At 44.2% G+C, this 21181-nt stretch overlaps 1 protein-coding gene across 2 annotated transcripts in view; it reads right to left on the reverse strand.

Annotated features, from left to right (window-relative positions):
* The window catches only part of LOC127646806 (protein TMEPAI-like), a 60292-nt gene that overhangs the window by 7456 nt on the left and 31655 nt on the right, over nt 1–21181 (reverse strand). The window contains exons 2-4 of one of the 2 annotated variants that reach the window (XM_052130709.1): nt 9619–9773; nt 5672–5725; nt 4997–5589 (exon numbers count right to left, since the gene is read on the reverse strand). In XM_052130709.1, coding sequence (XP_051986669.1) covers nt 5074–5589; nt 5672–5725; nt 9619–9773 — 725 coding nt within the window. In that variant the 3' untranslated portion in view covers nt 4997–5073. Of the gene's footprint in view, nt 1–4996; nt 5590–5671; nt 5726–9618; nt 9774–21181 lie in introns of those variants that run through there. The other variant, XM_052130710.1, reaches the window with a different exon arrangement.

Below are 21181 nucleotides of genomic sequence, written 5' to 3' on the forward strand. Positions count from 1 at the left end.
AGAAGTCACAAAATAATACAAGCAGAGGCCAAATCGATTCATTTATCAAAGGTTTAATTGGCAGCTCATTGAAATGTATCAGATTGTGTTCAAGACTCCAGTAACACTGTTCAGGATCTGATATAAATAACAATGAAACAGTTACATGGAAGCGCTCACTGTCGACAATAAAAGGCATTTATTATACGCATTTCAGCTGGAAACATGCAAATATATATATATAGAAAAGTGATTGTGATGGACAGATCATCCAGGAAAGAATATCACAGCAGATGCTTCACAAAACTGAATATAAATATGTTCATATTGCAACCACAGAGAAATGTTCACATGAATCCTCAAAACAATCTACAAGTCGAGAAACAAACGATAAGAGCTTTAATCAAGTCATGTGACCCCTTTCAGCCGCGTAAAAGGTTGTCGAGAAAAGTCCTTCTTTGGAAATGCCTCTTTTACACGGAAACCCTTCAGATATCTAACAGTGAAACACAAACGCTCTTTATATGGAGCTCCAATGTTTGGTTACATATTGTGCTTAAAACGTGACAAAATCAAAACTGCAATCAAACAAAACAGATGCAATGATGTTGGGGAGAGTTTGAAATGAGAAGGCAACAGAATGGAGAGTAATCGCATTAAACACACACACATACACACACACACGCGCGCACACTCATACACACACGCACACATACACACGCACACTCATACACACACACACACACACACACACTCATACACATACACACACACGCGCACACTCATACACACACGCACACATACACACGCACACTCATACACACACACACACACACGCGCACACTCATACACATACACACACGCGCACACTCATACACACACGCGCACACTCATACACACACGCACACTCATACACACACACACACACGCGCGCACACTCATACACATACACACACACGCGCACACTCATACACACACGCACACATACACACGCACACTCATACACACACACACACACACGCGCACACTCATACACATACACACACGCGCACACTCATACACACACGCGCACACTCATACACACACACACACACGCGCGCACACTCATACACACACACACACGCGCGCACACTCATACACATACACACACACGCGCACACTCATACACACACGCACACATACACACGCACACTCATACACACACACACACACGCGCACACTCATACACACACACACGCGCACACTCATACACATACACACACACGCGCACACTCATACACACACGCACACATACACACGCACACTCATACACACACACACACGCGCACACTCATACACATACACACACGCGCACACTCATACACACACGCGCACACTCATACACACACGCGCACACTCATACACACACACACACACGCGCGCACACTCATACACACACGCGCGCGCACACTCATACACACACGCACACATACACACGCATACTCATATACACACACGCACACACGCGCACACTCATACACACACACACACACACGCGCACACTCATACACACGCACACACACACACACATACGCGCACACTCATACACACACACACACACACGCGCACACTCATACACACACACACACGCGCGCACACTCATACACACACACGCGCGCACACTCATACACACACGCACACATACACACGCATACTCATACACACACACGCGCACACTCATACACTCACACTCATACACACACGCACACATACACACACACGCGCACACTCATACACACACACACACGCACACTCATACACTCACACTCATACACACACACACACACGCGCACACTCATACACACACACGCACACATACACACACACGCGCACACTCATACACACACACACGCGCACACTCATACACTCACACTCATACACACACACACACGCGCACACTCATACACACACACGCGCACACACACGCGCACACACATGCACACTCATACACACACGCACACATACACACACGCGCACACACACTCATACACACACACACACTCATACACACACACACACATGCGCACACTCATACACACACGCACACATACACAGACACGCGCACATTCATACACACACGCACACATACACAGACACGCGCACACTCATACACACACGCACACATACACAGACACGCGCACACTCATACACACACGCACACATACACAGACACGCGCACACTCATACACACACGCACACATACACAGACACGCGCACACTCATACACACACGCACACATACACAGACACGCGCACACTCATACACACGCACACATACACGCACACTCATACACACACGCACACATACACAGACACGCGCACACTCATACACACACGCACACATACACAGACACGCACACACTCATACACACACGCACACATACACAGACACGCGCACACTCATACACACACGCACACATACACAGACACGCGCACACTCATACACACACACGCACACTCATACACACGCACGCGCACACACATGCGACACTCATACACACACGCACACATACACACACGCACACATACACACACGCGCACACACACTCATACACACACACACACACACACACTCATACACACACACACACATGCGCACACTCATACACACGCACACTCATACACACACGCACACACTCATACACACGCGCACACTCATACACACACACACGCAGCACACTCATACACACACTCGCACGCGCACACACACTCATACACTCACACACGCGCACACTCATACACACGCACATGTGTGTGTTTACTGGAGACTCAAAGGCACACGAGTGTGACACATGCTTATATGTTCTCTGTAATGAGAGAGGGGTTTATTAAACATGATCTGGATGCATAAAAATCATATAAATCTGGCATTTGTTTAAAGAGTGTGAACAAACACAAAATGACCTTTCAGAGAAATAACAAATAACAACTAGTTTAGCTAAAACAACTACATTATCAAAAGGCAAACAGTCGGTATATTGCAACTCTCTCCACTAATCTAACTTATTATCCTCATCATACATCACTTCCTGTCAACTGCCGCCTGATTGGCTGACTGGTGCCAGGTCATGTGACTGAGGGATCAGGCAACACTGGCATCTCAGCGAGTACGGAGCGGGCATCTCTGTAAAGGGAAGACCTCATGCCCGACTGGAGAGAGTGATTTAACCAATGGGCACAGCTAACTAGTTAACCCTTTGTTAGGATCGAACACTCGGTTTCAACATCGGAATCAGAACAACATATTGGTCAAAAAGTGCAAATCTGTAATCGTTCACAGTCATGTTGTTCCAAACATCTTTCTCTCGTATGTGGAACACAAGATGAGGAATTTTGGAATGACATGAGAGTGAGTAAAAATATATAATTAAGAGTATTTTCATTTTTGGATGTACTGCCCCTTTAAGAAATTCATATGGGCGAGTACTGTAAAACGCTCAATGAATAATTAAAAAAATACGCTGTTATTCCAAGGCCACGCCCACACTTTAATTCTAAAACTCCCTTTTCACTTTCCTAACGTCATCGTTCTCCAAAGTATGCCCTCGTGAAGCGGAAACACTGGTGCCGAACACCGGCGTGAACGCACGAAAATGAATTAAAAAGCTGATTAAGTGTGAAACTAGCGTGGAACTATTTTCCTGACGTCATCGTCATCATTAGTATGCTGTTCTGCTGAACTCTCCGTTAAGAGAGAATGAAAGTGTGTTCGTGTGGGTGTGGCTTAATATTTAAATCTACACAAGTGTTTAGTAACGGTCAGAGTTTCTCTCTCCAGAGTTCCTGTCAGCGCTGTTTCCCCCGAGAGTAAAAACAAACCCGATAACCCCTCAGCGATCACAACACGGCAGATTTAAAGGAGTCAAGGGCGTTCACCGAGAGCATCCACTGATCTTGTGTTGAATGTGATTCATTGATTCAGTGACCTGTAGTTCTGCGTGTTCGACCGACGCGGGAGCAGTTGCATATTCACTCGCGTTTGTTTGTCTCCCGTTGAAACGAGCGGCTGCAGCGGTCGATTGTTCTCCAGTCTGTAAAGTGCAATAAAGAGACGCCGCACCGCTGGACAGGAAGTGAGCCGGTGTGCCATCTTGATCATTCTCACTCTAGAACCCTAAACATCAATGATTGTGAGTTTGAGATTACACAGACTTCTAGAATCTACAATAGAATTAAGGCAAACACGTCTGAGGACTGGTAGGGCTCTTAAACTACGCTAGTTTACGTGAACTAGTTCTAAGGCTTAAGACGACTGCACAATCTCTAGAACTCTCCGTTGATTGATGCGTTCAGTCGAGCTGCGAAGCAAAAGGCATCTGATAGTCCATCCAACACTGGCGCCTCTGTGGACCGTCTCGAGCCTCCGCTGGTCATATTAAAAATAGTGCAATTTTAGACATTTATATAAATAACTCTAAAATCGTGCTTTTACGTTTGTTTTTTTAGCTTTCCATACACATGTATATATATTTATATAGTAGCCTTTATACACACACACACACACACACACACACACATACATTAATGCATATACCCGTGTGTGGTACACGCACACACGCACAATCTGAATCATGTGTTGGCGAGTTGGCACCCCAGCAACGATTCTCTCTTCAAACTAAACACATGAATCATCACATCTCTGCCGACACGTCGAGCAGTTCAAAGTAATGCACCAGCATGCATGGCACGTTGGCACCTGTTATGCAAACCGTTCCGAACCCACCGCTGTGGTACATGATGCATTAATCACGGAGTGAACGACTGGCACACCAATCAAACACTAGAACCCTGGAATGAAAAGAGTCATTTTCTAAAAAGGAAGACTTCCAGTATTCCGATCTGGTCACGGGAATATGACCCCAACTACAGCCTTAAAAGCGTACAAGGAAACCGTTTTTTTGTTTGAGTTTGTCCGTTACAGAGAAAGCCGAGAGCACTGATGACAAACAACATGGAAATATTTATAGAACGTTTATCACCTCGTTTATTCAGCGAGGGTTTGAGAGAGCGCCGGCAGTGAGTTAGCCAAGCACTTAGCATGAGCGCTAGAATGCCGTCAGACCTGCTGTGCTTTGTGTTTCTCTTTGTTGCGGGCATTCCTGCTGTCCGTGCGGATGAGTTGCGGTGGAAGCACGCCGTGCACCAGCACCGATGGCGGCACAACAGTGCCGGACTGGGTCCGCGTGTGTCCCGGTAATGACTCGGGGTGGTAGTAGTGCCCTATAACTTCGTTGTAAGCGGGTGGAGCGCCTTCTAACCGCCCGGCGCTGATGCCCGCATTGACGCTGGGTGGGCACAGTGACGCGTCGATGAGCGGACTGTCGAAGACGGTGCGATTTGGAGGGGCTCGCACCGACTCTCGGTTCAGCTCCAGCTGTTGCTCCGGGTCTCTTAGCTGAAGTGTGCAGGGACCCTGATAGGGCGGCGGCTCCTCTCCGTCTGACAGTGAGATGGTCGGGGGCAGGTCGATGATGGCGTGTGGCAGGTACGGATACGTGGGCTGGAAGCGAGACAGATGCTCACGCTGAAGGTAAGACGGCACACGGTCTGGTGGTCGAGGAATATACACCTGCTGAAGAGAGACAGACAGGAGAGTGAGACATCTCATTATAATGAATACATCTACACTGTGATGTCACATGAACGAGGTTTACCTCAGTCACGACACTAGAAGATCCTGGACCCTCTGATGACCACAAACTGCCCTCCTGCGTTAGAGGAAAACAAAGACACACATTCAAGGGGTCAAACAGCCCATCTGACAGCAACAATCATCCATGTGATTCTCTAATCAGCCAATCGTGTGGCAGCAGTGCATAAAATCATGCAGATACGGGTCAGGAGCTTCAGATCACGTTCACATCAACCATCAGAATGGGGATAAATGTGCTCAGTGATTTGGAGCGTGGTATTTCTGGGATTTCCACACCTCCAGTGAGGGTCAGTTCTGTGTATGAAACACTTGTTGATGAGATCAACAGAGAATGGTCAGACTGGTTTGAGCTGGTAAAGTCTACAGTAACTCAGATAACCACTCTGTACAATTGTGCTGAAGAATATCATCTCTGAATGCTGCTCTGATGCAGGTTGGCGCTGTTGTGGTGGCACGAGGGGCATCTACACAATATTAGGCAGGTGGTTTTAATGTTGTGGATCATCGGTGTGAGAACAATTAGAAATATTGATTTTATGTCATAAATTTGATTCTTTCAAATGTTTTCAAATCTAAAATAATAAAAAAAATGAATAAACCTTAATTAAAACACACACACACACACACACACACACACACACACACACACACACAAAAAAGATTTTCAATGTTGTCTCAGACTTTACAGCCCAGAGAATATTAATTAAAGCTGCAATGTTACTTTCAGGCTAATGAACTATATTACGGTACTAATTAATTCTGATTGGGCTTCACGTTCCTAACATCCCCATTTAACTGTGAACACACAAACACAAACACTTTGTTGCTTTTATTGCTTTATTCTATTCCACACTTGGAGTTGTTTCTGTTGCTCACACTAGTGTAACTTTCACCACTAGGTGTCAGAATTACACCACAGATAAATGAACTGCGGCATCATAATGGAGGAGTATCAATGTGTTACACTATATGTGTTCATTAATGTCTTGTTACATGTTTCTTTTATATTATACTGTATATTGTTGCTATTATTTTATTCATTACTTTGCACCTTATTTTAATTCTAGTTATTTATTACTGCTATAATATTATTATTCTATTTTTGATATTATTTGTTGTTTTTATTAATGCTTTGCCTATTCTTTTTTTATTTACACACACACACACACACACACACACACACACACACACACACACACACACACACACACTCACTCAACAGTACACTCACACACACACACTCAACAGTACACACACACACACAACACTCACTCAACAGTACACACACACACACACACACACTCACTCAACAGTACACACACACACACACACACACACACACTCACTCACTCACTCAACAGTACACACACACACACACACACACTCACTCACTCACTCAAGAGTACACACACACACACACACACACACACACACACACACACACACACACACTCAACAGTACACACACACACACACACACACACACACACACACACACTCAACAGTACACACACACACACACACACACACACACACACATACACACACACATGTTGTGTTTCCATGTTTTATGGGGACTTTCCATAGACATAATGGTTTTTATACTGTACAAACTTTATATTCTATCCCCTAAACCTAACCCTACCCCTAAACCTAACCCTCACAGAAAACTTTCTGCATTTTTACATTTTCAAAAAACATAATTTAGTATGATTTATAAGCTGTTTTCCTCATGGGGACCGACAAAATGTCCCCACAAGGTCAAACATTTCGGGTTTTACTATCCTTATGGGGACATTTGGTCCCCACAAAGTGATAAATACACACACACTCACACACACTCACACTCACACACACACACACACACTCTCAACAGTACACACACACACACACACACACACACTCAACAGTACACACACACACACACACACACACACACACACACACACACTCAACAGTACACACACACACTCAACAGTACACACACACAAACTCTCACCAGTACACACACACACACAATTCATTGATAATGTGACCTAGACTGAATTAAGCACAACAGCTATGACCATTAGAGTGTGTGTGTGTGTGTGTGTGTACTGTTGAGTGTGTGTGTGTGTGTGTGTGTGTGAGCGTGTATTTATCACTTTGTGGGGACCAAATGTCCCCATAAGGATAGTAAAACCCGAAATGTTTGACCTTGTGGGGACCTACATTCTAGCGGAGCTGTGAGTTTATGAACTGTAAGTGCAAACAAATATATTGACAATAAAGAGTCAACAGAACCTTCTCTTCAATTGTCCTGACTGACAGAACACAACCGAGAACATACAGTTCAATGTAATGTCCAGTTCATTAACGGATCAATTAGTGCCGCTTCTGTCATAGTAGTGGGTGAAAATAATGCCAAGATGGCACCGCAGATGGCCGCCTCGTTGCGGAGCTCTCCAACTCTTTTGTTGTTTTTGATTGTTTGTCCTGTGTTTAGTAATATCTTTCCAGTCAGTTTTACCAGGGACGAACTGCTGAACATTCGGCAGCACATACCAGACAATCTTTTCCCGGCTTTCGAACATTCAGATGTTTTGTTGAGCGAGTTACCGCGGAGACATAGCGCGTGTGGAGGCTTCACGCTATTCTCCGCAGCATCCACTCACAACTCACCACACACCCCACCGAGAGCGAGAATCACATTATAGTGACCACAAGGAGGTTACCCCATGTGACTCCACCCTCCCTAGCAACTGGGCCAATTTGGTTGCTAAGGAGACCTGACTGGAGTCACTCACCACACGCCCCACCGAGAGCGAGAACCACATTATAGTGACCACGAGGAGGTTACCCCATGTGACTCTACCCTCCCTAGCAACCGGGCCAATTTGGTTGCTAAGGAGACCTGGCTGGAGTCAAACTCACGACTCCAGGTGTGATAGTCAGCGTCAATACTCACTGAGATACACAGACCCCCTCTAAAAGAATTGACTAACTTCAAGACACCATCCCCCAAAACAGTAGGGAACCAACAACTGGCTGACGACTTTTACTGTTGATTTGAAAGGCCCAGTCTCATACCCCACACCTGCTCTGACCTTCACTTCACACAAACATCAACACCTCCCCCCTCCTGCTACTCAATCTGCACTTAAGATCTGTGAAGAAGAGGTGTGCCATGTCTTCCAGAAACAAAAGACAAGGAAAGCACAGATGGCGTTTCACCCACTTGTCTAAAATCCTGTGCTGACCAGATCTTCAACAGATCACCGGAGCAGTGTGAAGTCCCCTACTGCTTCAAATGCTCCACCGTCATCCCCGTCCCAAAGAACCCCAAAATCACAGGACTTAGCAACTCCAGACCCATCACTCTGACATCTGTGATCATGAAGTCATTTCAGAGACTGGTGTTGGCCCATCTGAAGGACATCACTGGACCCTTTCTAGATCCCCTTCAATTTGCTTATCTTGCAAACAGGTCTGTGGATGATGCAGTCAACATGGTGCATCATATCCTGCAACATCAGGACAGACCGGGGACATATGCACGGTTCCTTTATGTGGACTTCAGTTCGGCTTTCAGCACCATCATCCCAGCTATACTCCAGACTAAACTACACCAACTCTCTGTTCCCACGTCTATCTGTCAGTGGATCACCAGCTTTCTGACAGACAGGCAGCAGCTAGTGAGACTGGGGAAATGCAGTTCCCGGCACGAGCTGCACTGGTGCCCCCTCTGCATTTCTATAACTGTCTGGTTTGGTGCGGTTATGAAATCAGACATCAGACAAAGGACAGTTCAGACTGCTGTTAGTACTGAATCGTTAAGTGCAATTCCTCAATCAATTGGCTTGGATTATTCAATTGCTCACTGTAATGTTTTATAATGTTTGTGAAAAGTAATCTAATTACTGACTGGTTTATGATCAGACATGTAGTTAAAGATACAGTAGTTCTTACCGACGGCAGGGGCAGGTGTTGTCTGCGCTGTTGTCCGTGCCGAGACATGAGCGATCGAGCAGAAAGTCTGTAGTGATTCAACAGACACGTAATGACCACCACCATCATCATCATCACCACCACGATCACCAGAATCTGAACAAACTCCAACTGGGCTGTAGAGAGAGAGAGAGAGAGAGAGAGAGAGAGAGAGAGAGAAGAAAACACAATAACAGCGAGTACATCGTTTATAGAGAGCATTTATATGGTAAATAAAAGCATTTATTTCTTTATATCTTTTCTGCTCATGAAATCAGATTGAAATATGACAACAGAACTTGAAAGGAGACGCATCAAATGAAGTAAAAATACTTTCAAAATACTTTTATTAATTGTAATTGTAAATGCATTAACTAATGTTTACATGTGCAACATTTCATAAAAAAAAAATGTATCAGTACATGTTATAATTAACAATAACAAACATTAATAAATGCTATAGATGTATTCTTCATTGTTAGTTCATCTTAACATTTTAAGCTTGAATGGCTCAGTGAGAAAATATAATTGTCAAAATATTAATAACTGCAGTCTTGAAGAACACAAAATATGTTTCGTTTGAAAGTTTATAATCTCTACTTTATAATGCATGTAGATATTATAACCAAAACTGAACAAGTGCTTTAAAATCTGCAGATGAATCAGAAGTGTCTGTTTTAATAATTGTATTTAAAATTTTGCACCGTACATATTATTGCAATTAGTAAAATCATCAAACTGATCAAATATTCATGTGTCATATGTTGTTGGAAAGATCTAGAAGAGTAAAATACAACCAGACTATTTGTTTTACTCACAGATGAAACTATAGCGAGTAACAGCTAAATATATGTGTTTGACAAGTATATGTTTTCACTTATAACTTCACTTATATAAACGGAACATAAAATCTCACATATGATTATTTAGAGTCTGTGATTATCTTTCAATCGAGTCCACACACAAGATAATCAGATGTATAGATCATTAGATAATCCACATGAAGCACAATGTTACATATGACCACCAGGAGATGGCGCCAAATACATGACACAGACTCAATGATGACTCAAATGACACAGAATGAAACTCATTCTGTGAAATCTCATGACTAAAATCATGTCTGCATGCTATGCAAACCTTTAGTCATTGTTGTGTTTGCATGTGTAATTAGTTCTTATGTACAATTATTATCTTTTATTTGTTTGGAGATGTTTTTGGACACTATGATACATTATATTTGTAATGTTGGAACTTTTGATTGATTTGTCGTACCAACACAAAGTTTTGCTCAAGTTATAGTTGACAAAACAAAAGCAGTTTTTCAGAGCCATCTTAAGCACGCCGAGAAATATATAAATGTCAAATCAGAAAAATAAGGAAAAAGTAAATATTTGGTTTTAAACACGTTTCTTAGGCCGAGAGGCTTTCCATAATCTGTATCATCAAAAAATCTGAAATAGTTTTATTATAACGTTTCCATGTGAAAAATCTGAATATCGCAAAAACAACGTGCGAATAAAGCCGCGTTTCGATCGGGGGGAAATTGTAACAACTGTTATTTATAAAATACTGGCGGTTTAGGACGTGTACACAAAACACTTCAATAACTCGTTTCATGACTGGAAATGACCAATGTGATGATTGGTCCGCTGGTTCGTCCAGTTATGAATCAATTATTGAGTCACGTGATTTCTTTGACGCGCATCACGTATTCCGGTTAAACGCAACGGGAGCTTATTAGGTCAATTTGTTTCCTTCAGTTTATGCGCATTTCTTCTTATCGAATAAAAAATCGAAGTGAGCGTGTACGTTTTCCATGCACACTTGGAGATTTTATTTGTATATTGGCGTTTCAATCCAGCAGATTTTATGCGATATCCTAAAATACTCAACAGCAAATGATACAAACACTTTAATTTGAATTTATAGCCTTTAATTTTGGGTATACCTCTGAAACAGGAATCTTTAAAAACACCCTTAGAGCTTAAAGGGTTAACTAATGATAACAAATACAACCTTATTGTGTCCTATTAGTGTCACCAATCTGAACGTTAAGTCAAAATATATAGGTAGATAGCACATGATTATAGGGATTTAACAGCACAAGTCAGCGTAATGTCCATCACAATTAATACTTTAAAGACAATAGAAAATGTCACGTCAGCCATTTGTTATTTTTGCAAGAATTAACCGTCATCAAAAACATTAACCACAACAACCCGCACAAATACCACAGCAACAACACACACTCAAACCTTCAGCAGTAAAGCTCAGATGTCTACAGGTCTTATCATACTTTACCCTATTCTCTAGTGTTTCTATAAACACTGCCAGTTATGCCAGTCATGCCAGTCATGCCAGTCACACAACATCACATACACTCACCGCTGCACTGTGTCTGTGCACACGTCTGCATGACGACACGTTCACAACTCGATCCTCTCACGTCCAGAGTCAAACAACACTGAACTCAACACCTCCACACATTCCCACACCAGCACACGGCAGACGGGACGGGGCAGATGGGTAACCGTGGGACGGGTCTGTGGGTCTAGACTGAATTGTTCCAGCGAATCCGTTTTGCATACGAGAACAAAAAGAGTGCGAGACAGCTGATGTGAAGTACGCCACCACTAGTGTGCCAGACACGCTGGGCATCTCGCCGTCATAATGACTGTTTGTTCTTCATCTAAACACGTGAAGATGAACCGATTTATCACATCATTACACTCGTTTTCAAACGTTTAGTCAAAAGTTTTTCATTTGAGTGCATCTTGTAATAAACGACACATTGAAAAACATCTTTTAAAGCGTTTGTGTCGACCCCGTTTCATCCGAAATGTTTATGGCTAATAAAAGTGGCAGAAACGTGATGAAAAACACACTTGAAATGTTCTTATGCGTCACACACTAAATATTCAGTCCTTTCAAGTTCAGTCCGCTGTTAACGATCACACAATGGCAATAAATCCTTGTTATTCCCTCTGTCTGTGTGTTTGTCAATAATGTGTTTCTGTGATCTTTTCACTTCTGTTAAACTATTTTATTGTTTTCATCTGATCTGGTCTAGATTGTGTTGTTTTGTTACCTTTAAAAGAATCAATAACAAATAATATTGAAAAACAAACAGAATCAGTCATATAACGGTCTGCGGGAACTGAATTAATGACACGGTGACGTCTATTTAAAGAGCTGATGTGAGCAGCTGATGAGACGACACACACACACACACACACACACACACACACACATATATCAGAGACACACGCACACACACGCATATCAGACACACACACACACACACACACACACACATATCAGACACACACACACACACACACACACACACACACATATCAGACACACACACACACACACACACACACACACACACACACACATATCAGACACACACACACACACACACACACACACACACACACACACACACACACACACACACACACACACACACACACACACACACACACACACACACACACACACACACACACCAGACACACACACACACACACACACACACACATATCAGAGACACACACACACACACACACATCAAAGACACGCACACACACACATATCAGAGACACGCACACACACATCAGAGACGCACACACACACACACACACATACACATCAAAGACACGCACACACACGCATATCAGAGACACGCACACACACATCAGAGACGCACACACACACACATATTAGAGACACACTCACACACTCACGCACACACACACACATCAGAGACGCACACACACACACTCTCACACACACACACACATCAGAGACACGCGCACGCACACACACACACACATCAGAGACACACACACACGCACGCACACACACACGCATGCATATCAGAGACACACACACACATGCATATCAGACACACACACACACACACACACACACGCATATCAGAGACAGACACACACACACACACACATTAGAGACAGACACACACACACACACACACACACACACACACACATTAGAGACACTCAAACACACATCAGAAACACACACAGACACACACATATTAGAGACACACACACACACACATTAGAGACACACACACACAAACACATTTTAGAGACACACACACACACACACACACACACATTAGAGACACACACACAAACACATATTAGAGACACACACACACAAACACATTAGAGACACACACACACACACACACACATATTAGAGACACACACACACACACACACACACACACATTAGAGACACACACACACACAAACACATATTAGAGACACACACACACAAACACATATTAGAGACACACACACACACACACATTAGAGACACACACACACAAACACATATTAGAGACACACACACACACACACATTAGAGACACACACACACACACACACACATTAGAGACACACACACACACACAAACACATTAGAGACACACACACACAAACACATATTAGAGACACACACACACACACATATTAGAGACACACACACACACACATTAGAGACACACACACACACACACACATTAGAGACACACACACACAAACACATATTAGAGACACACACACACAACACACACACACACACACACACACATATCAGAGACACACATGCTCACACACACACACATCTCAGAGACACACACACACACACACATATCAGACACAGATGCAGATTAGACAGAGGGTGACGGAGGGGTCATGAGGGGTCAGAGCTCCTCACTGCCCTCTCTCTCTCTCTCTCTCTCTCTCTCTCTCTCTCTGGTCATCATCGGTCACAATCGAGCCAGACAGTGTCAGCAGACAGACACACAATGGAGTGTGTATGTGTGTGTGTGTGTGTGTTGGTCTTCTGCCAAGTACACAAACACATTGATCTAGTAATCTCAAACGGGACATATCATAGACTTCTATTGTTAGTATTTATAGTAAATTAGTCAAATAAAAATACATAATATTTTTGAACGTTTTAAAGAGCACCTATTATGGTTTTTAAAGTGCCTCATTTTGTATTAAAGGTCTCACACAATAGATTTACACACATCCAAGCTCAACTTCAACTAACACTTTAATTCACTCATAATTTAATCTTTTTTCCCCAGTGTCAGAAACGACTGGTTCAATGATCCGTTCTGAAGCGTTCATTCTAAACTCCGCCTTTCAGAGAGCATACTCTGCTCTGATTGGTCCGTTCTGAAGCATTCATTCTAAACTCCGCCTTTCAGAGAGCATACTCTGCTCTGATTGGTCCGTTCTGAAGCATTCATTCTAAACTCCGCCTTTCAGAGAGCATACTCTGCTCTGATTGGTCCGTTCTAAAGCGTTCATTCTAAACTCCGCCTTTCAGAGAGCATACTCTGCTCTGATTCTGAAGCATTCACTCTAAACTCCGCCTTTCAGAGAGCATACTCTGCTCTGATTGGTCCGTTCTAAAGCGTTCATTCTAAACTCCGCCTTTCAGAGAGCATACTCTGCTCTGATTCTGAAGCATTCATTCTAAACTCCGCCTTTCAGAGAGCATACTCTGCTCTGATTGGTCCGTTCTAAAGCGCTCATTCTAAACTCCGCCTTTCAGAGAGCATACTCTGCTCTGATTCTGAAGCATTCATTCTAAACTCCGCCTTTCAGAGAGCATACTCTGCTCTGATTGGTCCGTTCTAAAGCGTTCATTCTAAACTCCGCCTTTCAGAGAGCATACTCTGCTCTGATTGGTCCGTTCTAAAGCGTTCATTCTAAACTCCGCCTTTCAGAGAGCATACTCTGCTCTGATTCTGAAGCATTCATTCTAAACTCCGCCTTTCAGAGAGCATACTCTGCTCTGATTGGTCCGTTCTAAAGCGTTCATTCTAAACTCCGCCTTTCAGAGAGCATACTCTGCTCTGATTGGTCCGTTCTGAAGCATTCATTCTAAACTCCGCCTTTCAGAGAGCATACTCTGCTCTGATTCTGAAGCATTCATTCTAAACTCCGCCTTTCAGAGAGCATACTCTGCTCTGATTGGTCAGTTCTGAAGCATTCATTCTAAACTCCGCCTTTCAGAGAGCATACTCTGCTCTGATTGGTCCGTTCTGAAGCATTCATTCTAAACTCCGCCTTTCAGAGAGCATACTCTGCTCTGATTCTGAAGCATTCATTCTAAACTCCGCCTTTCAGAGAGCATACTCTGCTCTGATTGGTCAATTCTGAAGCATTCATTCTAAACTCCGCCTTTCAGAGAGCATACTCTGCTCTGATTGGTCCGTTCTGAAGCATTCATTCTAAACTCCGCCTTTCAGAGAGCATACTCTGCTCTGATTCTGAAGCATTCATTCTAAACTCCGCCTTTCAGAGAGCATACTCTGCTCTGATTGGTCCATTCTGAAGCATTCATTCTAAACTCCGCCTTTCAGAGAGCCTACTCTGCTCTGATTGGTCCGTTCTGAAGCATTCATTCTAAACTCCGCCTTTCAGAGAGCATACTCTGCTCTGATTGGTCAGATGTCCCAGTCTTTCTTTCTTTTGGGAGTCGATAACTCATTTGTCCTGTACTTTGATTTGTGAAACTTGAATGGAGGAAGGAGCTCTTAGCGCTATTTAATGTACAAAACAGTACATACTTGTGATATCAAATAGTTTAAACATATGTAAGGTGCATTTTAATGACCACAGAAGCACACCGAATCTTGAATATCACCAAAACAAAGAACGAGACGTTTTTGTCCAAGCGCTTGTCATTTTAAAGCGACGCTCTGACGTGAATCATGAACGCAGCTTCACGATTGCTGTATAGCTACAGTTTACCAGCAGATGAATGATGTGGAGGACGAGAGATTTAATGCATATTGCAATAAATATGCAACATACTGCGATTACATACAAAGTCAATGCAAAGATGCGAATGAAGCGACTAAAACACGTGAAATCAATTCATTGAAATTTTTCGACTTGAGCCAGAAATCCGCATGATGTGTTGTCGCGAAAGCCTATCAGCATTGAGATTGGATGACAGAATTGTTGTAGCGGTGTGTGGACACCCGGAATTGTACGACACAACATCATACATGTGCAGAGACCGGACAAATAAAGACGTCGCTTGGAGGAAAGTTGGACGACCTGGTAAGTTCTGAAAATATGCGCGACTACTAAGTCGTAGAAGCCCCGCCTCCTGTGCTTTTCCGGAAGAGAAGCGGGAATACTTGCGGGTTCGCGTTATGCGAGCAATGCAAGGCCAAAACTTTTCTGGTGTTGTATGTGAACGCATCATTAATGTTAAAAAAATCTGAGATTGGCATCGGCCTCAAATTTCCTGATCGGTGCACCACTACATTATATTGTTACATATCATTTTCTTTTCTAAGATGGAAATAATCATGTATATAGTGTCAAAATTTAGCATGGTCAAAATTAAAGCAATTAACGAAAAAAAATTATGCGATTAATCGCAATTAAAAAAAAATTTAATCGACTGACCGCACTAATTATTAATCATGTTTTCCAGTTCAACAAGTCCCTAAATGTCCCCAAACTATAACACACGCACACACACACACACACACACACACGCGTGCGCGCTGACAACCGCAAGCACACACACACGCAAGCACACGCACATGCTGACACATGCAAGGACGCACACGCTAACACACACACGTAAGCACACGCACATGCTGACACATGCAAGGACGCACACACTGACAGGCACATGCATGCTAACACACACATGCAAGCACACATGCACTGACACACGGAAGCACATGCTGACACACGCACGCGCTGACACACGCAAGGACGCACACGCTGACACACGCAAGCACACGCATGCAAGCACACACACACACACACACGCTGACAAATGCAAGGACGCACACGCTGACACACGCAAGCACACGCAAGCACGCTAACACGCCCACGCTGACAAATGCAAGCACACACACGCTGACACATGCAAGCACACGGACATGCTGACACATGCAAGCACACGGACATGCTGACACATGCAAGGACGCACACGCACGCTAACACACACGCAAGCACACATGCGCTGACACAAGGAAGCACACACGTGCTGACACAGGCACGCACATGCTGACACACGCAAGGACGCACACGCTGACACACGCAAGCACGCACACGCTGACACGCACGTGCACGCTAACACGCACAAGCTGACAAATGCAAGCACACAAACGCTGACACGCAAGCACACACACGCTGACACACACAAGCACACACACGCTGACACACGCAAGCACACACACGCTGACACACGCAAGCACGCGCACGCTGACACGCACACACATACGCACGCTGACACGGACACACTAACACACGTACTGACATGCATGCACACGCTGACACGCACGCGATGACATTAACATTTAACATTTATGCATTTGGCAGACGCTTTTATCCAAAGTGACTTACAGAGCACTTATTACAGGGACAATCCCCCCGGAGCAACCTGGAGTTAAGTGTCTTACTCAAGGACACAATGGTGGTGACTGTGGGGATCAAACCAGCAACCTTCTGAGTACCAATGTATTATACAGAGCACTTATTACAGGGACAATCCCCCCGGAGCAACCTGGAGTTAAGTGTCTTACTCAAGGGCCCAACAGTGGCATCTTGGTGGTGCTGGGGCTTGAACCCCCGACGTTCTGGTCAGTAATCCTGAGCCTCAACCACTGAGCCACCACTGCCCCACACATGCACGCACACGCTGACACGCACACGCATGCGCACGCTGACACGGACACACACGCTGACACACATGCTAACAAATGCACGCGCACACACACTGACATGCATGCACACGCTGACATGCACGCGATGACATGCACGTGATGACACACATGCTAACACATGCACGCACACGCTGACACGCATGCGCACACTGACACGGACACACATGCTGACACACATGCTAACACACGCACGCACAGACATGCACGCACACGCTGACACGCATGCTAACACATGTATGCACACGCTGACACGCGCGCTAACACATGTATGCAAACGCTGACACGCACACGCTGACAGGCACGCTAACACATGCACGCACACACTGACACACACGCTAACACGTGCACGCACAAGCTGACACGCACGCTAACACATGCCCGCACGCTGACACGCACGCTAACAAATGCACGCACACGCTGACACACACGCTAACACATGCATGCACTGACACACTCACACATGCTGACACGCTGACATACACACACGCTGACACACACACACGCGCTGACACACACACGCGCTGACACACACACGCGCTGACACACAGGCAGGTGAGTGGGGTGTGGTGCTTAATGTGTTTATGTGATGTGTGACTGTGTCTGAGAGAGGGAGAGAGGTCACAGGGCATCACAATTTGCTTGCAAATTTCCATGGGAATGACAGCACAGACTAACACAAAGAGAGAGAGAGACACACACACACAGAGAGAGACAGAGAGAGAGAGAGAGAGAGAGAGAGAGAGAGAGAGAGAGAGAGACAGAGACATCCCCTCTCTCACTGACTTACGAGCGCTCGTGGTCACAGAGAAACAGGACTGTGGGAACTCTCAGAGCGTCCGTGGGAACGGACATTTGGGGCATCTGAGGAGACTGTGCTAATGAGTTTAAATTATCAGTAATTATAAACTGAAAGTTTTGATTCTGGATGCTGATTGGTCAATACAGTGTTCCAGTCAAGTTAAGATACAGTCCATGTTGTGAAACACGGCTGTACAACACACAGGATTTATAATTAAGTAATAATTAAATTATTATTTATGTTTATAAATGTAATAAATTAATTATTGTTTTTACAAAAGTTTGTGTCCTTGAAGGTGCTGCAAGGGATTTTATCCATTCTAGAATTTCCAGAAACAGAGCCGTTGGATTAGCCACGCCCACTCTTTCCAAACCCCGCCCTCCAAAGATACCAAATGAGCTTTATTGAGACCGACACGAGCGGAAACGGTTGTCAAAAACAACAGCGGCATAATAGCGCCCTCAACTGACAACTGTTATAAACAACATGCATAAAAATGGCATTAAGCGTCTAGAGGAAGTAAGTCATACATTACATTTAATTTTTTATATATTTTGAATACTAACTGTTTTATAAAAGCAATTAAAAGACTAATGGTCGTGCTGTATTGTAAATATAGTCACTCTGCTGTGCGCCGTGCCAATAACAATACTCTTTACCAGTGACTATATTCACAAACAATCACAGACTGTGTTTCACCAGATCACTATCCAGTTTTAAATGTTTGTATTTACTTGGCATTAGTGCTGTAATAAGCCGGATCCGTCACAGACGGTCTCTGCCAGGGACGAACTTTCCTGGTGTTGTATGTGAACGCATCATTAATGTTAAAAAAATCTGAGATTGGCATCACAGTTTCCTGATCGGTGCACCACTACATTATATTGTTACATAATGTTTCTTTTCTAATATGGAAATAAGTCATGTATATAGTGTCAAAATTAAATGCAATTAACAAAAATAAATAAATATGCGATTAATCGTAATTAGAAAATGTTAATCAACTGACAGCACTAATTATTAATCATGTTTTCCAGTTCATGAAGTCCCTAAATGTCCCCAAACTATAGCAGGTGCACACAATCACGCACTCACACATGCGCTGACACACGCAAGCACACACGCGCTAACACACGCAAGCACACGCTAACACACACGCTAACACACGCAAGCACACACACGCGCTAACACACGCAAGCACACACACGCCAACACACGCAAGCACACGCACGCAAGCACACGCACATGCTGACACACGCTAACACACGCACGCATGCAAACGCAAGCACACACACGCCAACACACGCAAGCACACACACGCCAACACACGCAAGCACACGCACATGCTGACACACGCACATGCTGACACACGCTAACACACGCACGCACGCAAACGCAAGCACACACACGCACACGCTGACACGCGCAAGCACGCACATGCTGACGCACGCTGACAGAGTGACAGTTTTAAATGTTTGTATTTATTTGGCATTAGTGCTGTAATAAGCCGGATCCGTCACAGACGGTCTCTGCCAGGGACTCATCGAGCGTTTGTGCACTTTATATCTGGAGCTCTAGATCAGATGTGCATGTTTGTTTAGCAGACGCTTGTGTTTGGTCTAGCGGGGGCGCAGGTGGGCCTTGAAGAACCGTCTGAACATGTTTATGTTTGCGTGAAGCTGTACAGACATGCCTGCGGCGGAAAATGCAGTAAACAATGCGAGCTATGCTTTAATGAGAGTTACGAGATTGGCAGCAATACTGACTAAACCAGAATTGTTGTTGAGGGCAGGACGGCCCGTCTCAACGCTCGTCCAGACGTACATGCTCACGAAGAACATTGACACGTGCAACACTGCCAGACAAACATACGAGACTCCAGACACGTCTGAACAATACAAATACATCAAAGTGAAACACTGATCATGATGCACACATACTGTATGCACAGACCAAATGCAAAAATGTTTAAATCAGAGGAGGTCACC

This window comes from Xyrauchen texanus, chromosome 7 (assembly GCF_025860055.1).
Source record: "Xyrauchen texanus isolate HMW12.3.18 chromosome 7, RBS_HiC_50CHRs, whole genome shotgun sequence".
In the NCBI taxonomy this organism is placed as follows: domain Eukaryota; kingdom Metazoa; phylum Chordata; class Actinopteri; order Cypriniformes; family Catostomidae; genus Xyrauchen; species Xyrauchen texanus.